Raw genomic sequence first — 12,339 nt, 5'->3', positions numbered from 1 at the left:
TTTTTCTGAGCAGCCACCTTCTCAAGCATGAGCTTGGACTTGGAAGGTTGTTCATTCAGTAAAGTGCCTGTCACTCAAGCATAAGGACCTAAATTCAGATATCTGGCACTCATGTGAGGGTCTGGTGCTACAAGTCTGAAATCTCTGCACTTGGGAAGGAAGAAAGGTAGAGACTGGTCTCTCTACAGAGCTCACTGCCTAGTCAGTCTACCTCAATAGATAAACTTCCAAGTTTACTGAGACAGCTTGTGTCAGAAAAATAAGATAAATTTATAGTAATTCTAAACCATCTTGGCCTACATAGCAAATCCAAGGCCAACCAGGTCTACACACTGAGGTACTGAGGTTTTATCTCAATGATGATGAAAATGATGATCCAAGGAAATAACTATCACCAACCTCTGACCTCTGCATAAAACACACACACACACACACACACACACGTGGAAAACAAACATTCACAATTGATTATGTTAAAAACAAAAAAAAAACAAAAGCAAATCAAGATGATTTGCCTAGCTTTAATACAAGACAAGGTGCTTAGTCTTACAACTTGATGTGTTATGTTTTGTTGATATCCTTGGAAGGTGCACCCTTTCTGAATAGAAACAGAGGAGAAGTGGATGGGGTGGAGCAGAGGGGAGGTGTGGGAGGGGAGAAGAGAGGGGAAACGTGTGTGTGTGTGTGTGTGTGTGTGTGTGTGTGCGCGCGAGCGCACAAAAACAACAACATGGCAGATCACTTGCAAGGACTGACTCCTGTCATGTCCATTCCCCACATCACCAAACTTAGTACTTTTTCTTGATAGATATTCAATCATGAGACAACATATATGAAATACACACAACTACATAATACCCTCCTGCAATTGTTTCCTCATCTAAACTGTACATGACAAATTCTTTGTAAAAAGGGGGAGATTGGGAGGGAGACAAAAGGAGGCAGGATTAGTCGCACTGACTTCTGACTTTTTATCCTCATCTAAATCGAACCTTCTGTTGCTTTGCAGAATAGATATGTTGACTATTTTGAAAAACTGAAAATTAGCTACAAATGGACTCTCCCTCCAAGAAAAATACTTGTGATAAAAAGATTTATTGTTTATTCTATTCATGGTAAGTACTTTATTTGGAACTGAAGAGTTGGGTGGAAGTACCAGTTTTTTCATGTTTGGAGAGTAGCTGTTCATTTACAATGTCTCAAACATGAACTCCTACCTCTATAGTTGTCCATTGGCCATGTGACAGCTTGTTGACATCTCCTAAGTATCCTTCTCATTCCCTTTTCTTCAACAGTTGGTGTGGGGTTGGAGAAGTCATTCCCTGTCCTCTCTCATTGCTTCTTAGCCCACAGTAGATTTTGGGCCCACGCTTTAGTGGAGGGGCAGGGAAATAAGACCCATACTCATCTCTAGTTCAGGGTCCATCTGCAAGATTAAACCCTTTTTCTCATCACCTGATCCCTTCATTTACCCCGTCCCCTCCTCCTACAACCTTCACTGGCATCTCTGTTGTGATGCCATAAATACCCAGGCAGAAAATGTTTTATTTATTCTCATATAGCTGATAAGGCTTATGTTAGACAAGGCTTATCCCAGTGTCTCCTTCCCTTTAAAAGTTCTTAAGTATATTCTGCAGTCTCTTATACTCTGCAGTTCTAAGTCTTAGTGTTAATCACCAGCTACATAAAGTGAAACATATATATGGTGCCAAGGCTGAGATCATTGGAAATATGATGTGAAATATGAGAGTGGATGACCACAAGGAAACAGTACATTCCAAGCACAATGGGGAAGCTGCACATATGACCTTCCAGTGTTGTGGGAGAATGCACAAGATTAGTGCAAGCCCAAGTCAGACCAAATCCCAGCAGAAGTAAATATTTACTTTGTAGAAAATTGATAATTACAAATAATCTTTCCAAAAAAAATGTAAGCTAGCTGTGTCTAGTAGCTTGCACTTACCTGTAAGTTCAGTCATTTCCTGTCTGCCTGTTCATGTGTGATACTTTGCAAAACCTATAACATTGTACTTCTTCTCTTATCAGTTAATTAAACCCAAATTTTGGCAGAATCCAAGGCAATGATATTACATGAAACTTTTTCTCTAAAACAGAAAGGGTTAAAAGTGTTCACCTTTATGTGGAAAACAAACATTCACAATTGATTATGTTAAAAACAAAAAACAAAAGCAAATCAAGATGATTTGCCTAGCTTTAATACAAGGCAAGGTGCTTAGTCTTACAACTTGATGTGTTATGTTTTGTTGATATCCTTGGAAGGTGCACCCTTTCTGAATAGAAACAGAGGAGAAGTGGATGGGGTGGAGCAGAGGGGAGGTGTGGGAGGGGAGAAGAGAGGGGAAATGTGTGTGTGTGTGTGTGTGTGTGTGTGTGTGTGTGCGCGCGCGCGCGCGTGCGTGCATGCAAGTATGTATGCATGCATGCGGGATATAGATAGATAGATAGATAGATAGATAGATAGATAGATAGATAGATAGATAGAGATAGATAGATAGATAGATAGATAGATAGATAGATAGATAGATAGATAGATAGATAGATAGATAGATAGATATTCACATATCCAATGGTTTAGGGGCTAAGAGCACTGACTGTTCTTCCAGAGGACCCATGTTTACCTCCCAGAAACCACATGGCAGACCACAACTGTCTGTAATTCCAGCTTCAGGGAACCTGATACCCATGGTAAAACACCGTGCACAAAAATAAAAATAAATTAATTAAAAAGAGCAAAAATTCCCATCACCTAAAAAAAAACAGATAATATTAGTTACAGACTTGGGGCTAGGGAATAAAACAGGTAAGAGATGGGTAAGAAAGATGCTTCACTTCATAGTATTTTTGTTTATTTGTTTTATTTTGTGTTTTTAAATCATTAAGGTCTACTTATATAGTCTGAAATCTCTAAGTGTGTGAGAACTTAAGGGTATAAATACTCATTTTTCTTGTCATGTGGCTTCATATATGTGTCTTCATATAGGTCCATAATTTTTAATTTTATCATTATAGTCATTGTGCATAATACTGTGTTACATAAAACATTTCATATGCGCATGTAACAGTTTTTACATTTCATTGATTTCTGACAGACATCAGTAGAAGTTCAGTAACTGGAATGGAGCATAGGGAACTGAGGCAAGAAACCACAATTCATAATGATAATTTAGTAAGATGGTGTTAATGAAACCTTAAATATAAAGAAAACAATGTTGGATGGACCATCAGAAATGACTGTGTCTTGTTAGAGTATCTGTTAAGGTACAATATGGGGGAAAGGTAAGTTAAGTGGAGGTTTCCAAACCAGGTTCTGAGGAAATGACAAAGGAAGTGGGGACCACGAGAAGTAAAAAGAGGGGCACAAGAACATTCATGTGATGTTTACACTGAGTGCTAAAGAAAGTCTGAATATGACCACCCTGTATTTTTGTTCTGTTTTGGGGGTTTTTTGTTAAAAATTCAAACATTTTAATTTTTTTGCTTTATAAATAATGCCATTCAAAATTTCCACCTCCTTCCCTCCTCCCATTTCCCTCCCATTCCCTGTCCCCACTCCCTCTCCAGTCCTAAGAGCAATCAGGGTTCCCTGCCCTGTGGGAAGTCCAAGGTCCTCCCCCCTCCATCCAGTTCTAGGAAAGTGAGCATCCAAACAGACTAGGCACCCCCAAAGCCAGTACATGCGGTAGGATCAAAACCCAGTGCCATTGTCCTTGGCTTCTCAGTCAGCCCCCATTGTCAGCCACGTTCAGTCCGGTTTGATTACATGCTCCATCAGTCCCAGTCCAGCTGGCCTTGCTGAGCTCCCAGTAGATCAGCCCCACCGTCTCAGTGGGTAGATGCACCCCTCACGGTCCTGACTTCCTTGCTCATGTTCTCCCTCCTTCTGCTCCTCATTTGGACCTTGGGAGCTCAGTCCAGTGATCCAATGTGGGGCTCTATCTCTATCTCCATCCATCTCCAGACAAAGGTTCTATGGTGATATGCAAGATAATCATCAGAGTGGCTATAGAATAGGGCCATTGCAGGCTCCCTCTCCTCAGCTGCCCAAGGACCTAGCTGGAGACATCTCCCTATGGACACCTGGGAACCCCTCTAGAGCCAAGTCTCTTGCCAACCCTCAAATGGCTCCCTTAATGTAGATATCTTCTTCTCTGCTCCCATATCCACTCCTCCTCCATCCCAACCATCCCACTTCCCCAAGCTCTCCCCAACCCTCCACTTTTCCCCTTCCCCCCACCCCACCCCCATTCCCATGCTCCCAACTGGGCTCAGGGTAGAACAAGAGGAATTTAGATGAGTATTTTTAAATGTCATGATTGAAAGTTTAAGAAAGTTTGCAAACCACCTTCACTGGTTCTTTTTCTAGAAAGATGAAAAATGGAATTCTGACTCTAAAAACTTCTACAGATTTTTTTTCTCCCTCTCTCTCTAGCCATGTAAAGTCTGCTTTAGGAGAAAAAATTAGGTCTTTACAGTCTTGGCTTTCAAAACCAAAATCTCTACAAGGTCAAATGATTAAATATGACTACATTGTTCTCTTCTCAAGCTCTTGTGTCAATAGGAGAGCTGTTTTGAGTTAACAAGTCTATATTTTTCACTTTCACTCAGGTATTGGAAAAGGTGACGGAAGTGATCTAGAAGTACAAATAGTAATGTGGCAGGAGATTATATTTTCCTGTTTTTCTTCTAAAAATTGTATGGTAAGAGAAAACACATTAACTGAAATTTCTGGTTTTATTTTTCATTTGTTGGCATGTGTATGTGGAGGAGTATAGTGATATTGACTGGTACAGGTACATGTATGTGTGCGTGCATGCAGAATCGAGAGGTCAATATTTGGTGCTTGCCTTTATGGCTACTCACCTTATTTTTTGAAGCTGAGTATCTCATTAAACCTGGTACTTGCTAATTCAGCAAGACCAGGGCTCCTTCTGTCTCCACACTCCCAGTGTTAGGATTGCAGAACTATCTTCTTGTGTATATGCTGAGGATCCCAGCTCAGATCCTCATGCTTGCACAACAGTTACTTCACCAATCAAGCGTTTTCCCTAGCCCTGGAATTTCATTGAAAACACAGCATCAAGTCAGGCAGTGGTGCACACCTTTAATCATAGCACTTGGGAGGCAGAAGCAGGTGGATCTCTGAGTTTGAGGCCAGCCTGGTCTGCTAAGTGAGTTCCAGGACAAGCTCCAAAGCTACACAGAAACTTTGTCTTGAAATACAAAAACAAAAAACATAAGAAAAGAAAGAATAAGGGAAGGAGGAAGGGAAAGGGGGAGGGAGGGAGGGAGGGAGAGAGGGAGGGAGGGAGGGAGAGAGGGAGGGAGGGAGGGAGGGAGGGAGGGAGGGAGGGAGGGAGGGAGGGAGGGAAAGGGGAGGGAGAAAGAGAGGGAGGGAGGGAGAGAAAGAGAGAGAGAGAGAGAGAGAGAGAGAGAGAGAGAGAGAGAGAGAGAGAGAGAAACACAACACCAAAATAGCCTGTTCATTCCCCCAAGCCACAAAGAGATGTATGATGCTCTCTGGTTACCATCTGTTTGGTGATGCTTGGTTTTGTTGCAAACCAGAGCTCGCTTCACCTCACTGTTCAAAATGGGCTTTGCAAGGCACTTTCTGTAAATTCTAGCTTATTCTTTCTTTGTCTTTGCTTTCCCAGCAGTCTATTAAGGTTTTAAGTTTATGTCATGTTTAAATTCATGTCAGTTTTGGCCATTTTATCTTGTTTCCAGTCACTTTTTTTAAAGTAATAAATGTTACCTAGGAACTTCTAAGATTCTTTTATTACTAACACTAAGTTATTACTAATGCTAGTCCCTGCCTCAGACAATTCTTGTTTGTTATTGCCTCTCCTAGCTGAAGGCCTGATTCTTGATGTTCAGTTCTTATCTTTTCACTCTGTTCTTGTTGTGCTCATAATTCTGTTTCTTTAGATTATAATTTGTTCTTTCATTTACTCTGTAGATGTTTCTGAGTATTCGCTGTGTGATATCTGCCAAATCTGTCGTTAGGGCACTCTTTAAAGACATCTGCTAAGGGAACTTTTCTCTGCTTCCATTTATGGTACCAGTATTCACTCAGTTGGATATTAAAATGTGATATTGTCTTTGACTCTTTGCTATGGACCCCAAATCCAGTTTATTGATAATTATTCTTGGTTATGCCTTTTAAATTTCTCTTCATATTCTCCTTCTTTATGCCTCTCTGCTACTATCTACTCAGACCCTTATTTGCCCACATCTAAGTTTCTATAAGTCTCCTGACAAGGTCCTCCTTATGTGATGTAACATATGAGGTCCTAAACTATGCATTCTGAAATACTTTCTCACTATGAAAGGCCATAAATCAAAAAATGCTGTGCAATAGGTCCTTGTTCAAAGCCAGGAGCTACTCTTTGACTCAATTTATTTGAGTATTTGTTTATTTATTTATGATGTGTACATGTGTGTGCCTACAAGAATAAATGACTCCCTTAGTACTGCTTTTAATATTCCTCAGAGTTTTGTTATTTTTGTTTAGTTTCAGGAGACCAAAAATACTTCTTTATTGATGTCTTCTTTGACCTAGTATTGTGCTATCTAATTTCTATTAGTTTGTTTTTATTTGAGTTTCTTTTGTTGTTGATTTTAAACTTTATTGCATTGTGGCCACATAGAATATACAGAGTTATTTCAATCATTTTAGTATTTGTTGAGACTTGTTTTGTATACTGGAATGTGATCTGTTTTACAGAGAGTTCCATGGGCTACTGAGTAGAATATATATTCTTCAGTGTTTGGGTGGGATAATTGATAGATGCCTGCTGGGTCCATTTGATGTCTGATGTCATATAACTCCAATGTTTCTCTGTAATTTTTGTCCAAATTACCTTTCTATTGGAGGTGAGCTACTGAAATCAGTCACATATTATTATTACTGTGTTTTGAAATTCAGTAGTACTTTCATTTTTTGTTTGTTTTGTTTTCAATACAATTGAGTGCCTACTAATTAGGTGCATATATGTGTAGGACTGTAAAGTCTTCTTGGTTAATTGTCCTCTTAATCAGAATGGTGTCACCTTCTTTTTATCTTCTGAATATTAGTTTGAAATCTGTTTTGTTAGATGTTAGGGCAGCAACACATTACATCACAGCAAACTGCCTGCCTGTTTGACTCTTACAATCTTTCTGCCCATTTTTCCACAGTGTTCCGTGACTTTATTAGCACTGAGTCGTTAGCTAGATTTCCAGGATCAGGCATGGTTTTCCTCTTGCTGAATTTGGCTTAAGCCCAATTAAAGAGCTGTTGGTTACTGCCAAGGCATGTAGGCCACTGTGCCCTTGGGGTTATCATGTCATGTTGGTCAGTCATATGGTTCGTAGATGTCATAGCTAAGTAGGACTGTTGGTCTCCTCCCTCCTTTAGAATTTTACGTGGAACATCGTGGCAGCATCTGTGTTCTTTCAAAGATTGGAGTATACTGCTCCAGGATCTTCTGGCCACTAATAATTTGACAGTTCTTCTGATGTTTTTCCTTTATATGTGACTTGCGGTTCTTCTCTTATAGTTTTCAATACACCCTCTTGGTTCTATAGATTTTGTTTTAACTATAATATACCATAGCAAGTTTCTTTTCTGGCCCTGTGTATTAGGTGGTCCATGGTTCATGAGTCTCTTGTATCTTTATATGTATATCTTTCCTTAATTTGGGGAAATTTTCTTCTATGATCTGGTCTGTCATTCACTGGGAATTCTTTTCCATCTATGCATATAATTCATGGTGTTGGTATTTTCATGGAGTCTCTAAAGTTTCTCATACCTCTTTGTTTTTTGAAATTTTTTATATTCTTTGTTTGAGTGGCCCAATTCTTCTACTTTACTCTCACATCTTGAAATTCTGTCTTTTACTTGACCCATCCTACTAGTTTTCTAATTGGATTATTGGGTTTTTCAGTTCCATCATCTCAGCTTGCATTGTTTTTTCAGTATTTCTATCTTTTTACTCCGTTCACATTTTAGATCCTGACTTTACTTTGTGTTTCATTTAGCTGTGCTTATGCTTTCTTAGACTTCACTCGGGAGCTGACGTTCATTTAGAAATTTGTGGCCTCTCCCTCGAAGATACATGACTCCAAGCATGCATATAGATAGATAGATAGATAGATAGATAGATAGATAGATAGATAGATAGATAGATAGATAGATAGATGATAGACAGATAGATAGATGATATAGATATAGATATACTAATCTCATTAATTGCTATTTGTAATGTTTTAAAACACCAGCTAACCTAAAGTGAGTAAAATAAAGCATAGGTGGTACTACATGGAAAAAAAAAGAAATCTGTGACCTCTTTAAATTCCATGAGTTCCTTGCTTATGATCATTGTTATTTTAAAGTCTGTGTCCTGAGTTTAGTTTATCTAAGTAGTTCCCATTGGAGAATTTTTTTTTTTGCAAAGTGAACTGGGCATGTGGGTTTCTTTCTTCAGTTGTATATCAGGTGTGAAATTCTAGTCTGCTCTATACAGTAGAAACTTGGCTTTGCTGTTGCCACCCAATCTTGGTCGATTTGACATCAGATACAAAGAGTTAGTATATCAGCTCTCTGGTTCTCAGTGTTGATTTTTATTCTTTGTGTACAGGTGTTTTGCATGACTGTATATGTACACCATGTACATACAGTGCCCAGAGAAGTCAGAATAGGGCATCAGATTCCCACCAGAATTAAAAATGGCTGTAAGCTACCATGTGGGTGCTGCAAACCAAATCCAAGTTCTCTGGAAGAATAGCCAGCATTGTAACTGCTGAGCCATCTCTCTAGCCCCTCAGTGTTTGTTTTGTACTAGAAGAATGTGGGCGATTCCAATTCAGTGGTAACCAAGAAAGTGTATGAATGGGACTTATGGTTGGGTTTGCCTAGGCTGGTGTACAAGCTTCACTATTAAAGCTATGCATAGGAGCATGTATAGGTGAGATATAATCTGGAGTATTCACCAAGCTAAACTTGTGAGTGCACAGGCTGTTCCAGCAAGGCTTGGCCTTGGATTTGGTGATGTTCTGTAAGCACTTACCAGGCTAGGTCATCACAGAAGCTGAGCTAACAGGGTTAGGCCTGAGTATTGTGGATGTTGTAAGTGGTTCAGGTTTCAAGGAACTTACGAGAATGGGTAGGTATAAAGACTGCACAACCAGCACAAGACATGGGGTTTGGGGATGGCATGCATAGCACATTTTTAAAAAGGCTTTGACATAGGAAAATCAGATAATGTATATCCAACAGTAATGCTTTCTTGGTTGAGAACTATTATATTTGCTACTGTATTTTCAACAGTATATCATCATAGCCTTCAACAGATGTAAGGTTAATTTAAATAACTGAGTTACAATTTCATAGAAAGATTAATATCTACATATATATATATAATTATTGGGCTATGACACCAAGAATATTTTATAACTTTAGGATGTTTGAGAGAGTAAAGCTGAACTTTATGCTTGTACTTTTTAACCAAGCATATAGTTCTGTATTTCATTTGTATTACAGATGTTTCATGATGTTGAAACAGACAGATTAATAATTAATGTATTCAACTGTCCAGCTCTATATGATGATGTGAAAGTGAAATTTCTCTCTCCGGTGAGTAATCAAAATACAGCTTTTTCTTGTCTGAGACAGAGTTGCATAGCACAGATTGACTGGAAGCTTACCATACAACCCAACTTGGCCTTGAACATGTGGTCCTCCCACCTCAGCCTCCCAAATGCTGACGTTACAGGTCTGTGTCACCAAGCATGACTTTGTTGTCTAGTCTTTTGATGGTTTTGGTTTGGAATTTCCTTTGCTACAGTGCCCAGTAAAGAAAATGACAGACATGACTGTTGTAGCACAAATAATAAAAACCCAGAGACAGATATTAGTGCTCAACCTGAAGATCACTAGAGAGATCTTTCCTCCACCAGGGCTCAAACAAACAATGGCAACCCTATAATGCACCTTTCCATCCTCAGACTCCACATTCCACTGAGTTCCTGCCTCTTTCCCTTTATAGTTCTCTCCACCCAGGCATATCGCTCCTGTCTCCACCTCCCCAGTGCTGGGAGTAAAGGCATGGATTCCCAGGTGCTGGGATCACCTTTGTGTGAGCTCTGTTTCTCTTTTAGACATATTCAATCTTGTTTAGTACAGAGTGGCCTTGAACTCACAGAGGTCTGTCTGCCTCTGTCTCCTGAGTCCTGGGATTAAAGATGTTTGCCACTCTCTGACCCGTATGGCTGACTAGTATGGCTGCTTAGCCCTCTAATGTTCTGTTAAGTTTTATTTATTAAAACACAAATAATAGCTGGGCCATGGTGGTGCACACCTTTAATCCCAGCACTTGGAAAGCAGAGGCAGGTTCTTTGAGGTCAAGGCCAACCTGATCTACAGAGTGAGTTCCATGAGCCAAGGCTACACTGGGAAACCCTGCTTGAAAAATTAAAAAAAAACACACAAATAATAAACCACTATAGCAAAGAAATTAGAGGAAAGCAACAAATAAAAATGAAACACTTTTTCCTAAAGAACATATATAATATTTTTGTATTTCATGAATTCTATAAATAAACATATATTAATTTTTAAATAAATATGGAAACATCTTGACTTAAAAATAAACAAAATACTATAAAGCAGTGATTACGTTTTTGTTTTGTATATTAAAAATACATTGTGGCCACTGGGAGTTCTGCCATATGTCTTTAATCCCACCACTTAGGAGACAGAGGTAGTTGAATCGCTATGAGTCTGAGGACAGTCTGATATAGATTGTGAGTTGCAAACCAACTGGGCCACAATAGTGAAATTCTGTCTCCCCAAAACCCAAAATGACAAACCAAATTTATTGTTGCCACTATATTAAAACATACTTTAAGCATAGTTTCTTAGCCAGGCATTGGTGGAGCACACTTTTAATCCTAGCACTCAGGAGGCAGAGGCAGGCAGATCTCTGTGAGTTCAAGGCCAGCCTGGTCTACAAGAGCTAGCTCCAGGACAGGCTCCAAAGCTGCAGAGAAACCCTGTCTTTAAAAACCAAAAAGCAAAAAGTTTTTTTAACTTACCTTTGAATTGATAAGCAATATAATAGTTTATTAATCTAATCTTACCTTATGAGAAATAGGACTGTCTTCCACTGTCATTGCTCATAATATCTTAAGTATTTAATTTATATTATCAGTTGTAAATGCTGTGTCTGGATATTTACTGTTTGTAGCTAACTTTAAGTATCACTTGTTTCATTTTTCTATAAAATTATCTCTACTACAAATAACTATGTTAGTTACTTAAAATTTCTCTTCCTTTCTCATCCTCTGCCTACTCTCTGCTAGCTACTTAAATTTTAAATATGTTGGAGCAGGTGACTTAAGTAGTTGCCATATAGGCTTGCTGCCCTTGAATAATGGAGTCACTCTGGATTCCCAATCAAACAGCAGTCTCTAACAAAGATAACAATCAAGTGCTATTTGTGAAGGACACTTACAGCAGCTGCATGGGGACCCTTAAAGATTACTCTGAGGCTTGACTTTTAGACACTTTGACCCAGGCCTGACCAGGATTCATGATTTTGGGGCAGAAAGGAATTTAGGGACTGGCAAATATGAATCAGAATTGGTGTTAATAAAAAATATTGGAATATACATTTTTAAAAACAAGGATAAGTAGAAAGAAAAGCATCCAGAAGATGCTTTTTTAAGAGAGTCACACTTAATGTTATTTCCTTATTCATATTTTGGTGAGCTTTGAAGATATTATGAAAGGTTTGTTTGGAACCTAAATCAGATAGTAGGGTGGTTCCTAGGCATCGTCTGACAGAATTATAATTGATAATCACCGGAGTACTACTAGAAGGTATGGTTTCAATAGTGCAAAAAATGTCGGTCGGAAGGAATGATGCCTTTTCCTAGGTCATACACATTCAGGCCTTAAGCCTGGGCCCTTGCTATTTTAACATAAAGTAGCTACATATGGAAGAAAAAAATGTCTGTTAGCCACCTGTATAACAAATGTTTACTGTGCCAGAATTCTTGCTTCCCAGCTGACAAGAGATTTCAATCAGGATGAAGGATCTCCCTTGTCATGTGATTATATTTTCCTCGTGTTTCTTTCTGGCCACATAAAGACAATTGCCTAGGAAACTGAAGGGGAAGCCCAGCCAATCACCTTGTTTGTAAGGCATGTCCCCCTTAGGCTAATATTTACTTATAAAATCTTGCGGGTGTGCAGCCTGCTTCCTCTTTGTTTTCCTGCGCTCCTCGCTGGAACCTTGGCTTTTGTAAGTTCCCTTTTCTTTCCTTTATTAAAGCTGA

The 12,339-nt window shown here is 39.0% G+C and overlaps 1 protein-coding gene across 1 annotated transcript in view; it reads left to right on the top strand.

Annotated features, from left to right (window-relative positions):
* LOC119815277 (phosphatidylinositol 3,4,5-trisphosphate 3-phosphatase TPTE2-like) overlaps positions 1–12,339 on the top strand; it is a 101,819-nt gene that overhangs the window by 78,404 nt on the left and 11,076 nt on the right. The window contains exons 16-18 of the mRNA XM_042055150.1: positions 1,010–1,115; positions 4,627–4,718; positions 9,542–9,634. Of these exons, the coding sequence (XP_041911084.1) occupies positions 1,010–1,115; positions 4,627–4,718; positions 9,542–9,634 (291 nt within the window). The remainder of the gene's footprint in view (positions 1–1,009; positions 1,116–4,626; positions 4,719–9,541; positions 9,635–12,339) is intronic.

This window comes from Arvicola amphibius, chromosome 5 (genome assembly GCF_903992535.2).
Source record: "Arvicola amphibius chromosome 5, mArvAmp1.2, whole genome shotgun sequence".
NCBI classification, from domain to species: domain Eukaryota; kingdom Metazoa; phylum Chordata; class Mammalia; order Rodentia; family Cricetidae; genus Arvicola; species Arvicola amphibius.
Note: the sequence above shows the minus strand (reverse complement) of the source record. Positions and strands in the feature narration are given on the sequence as shown.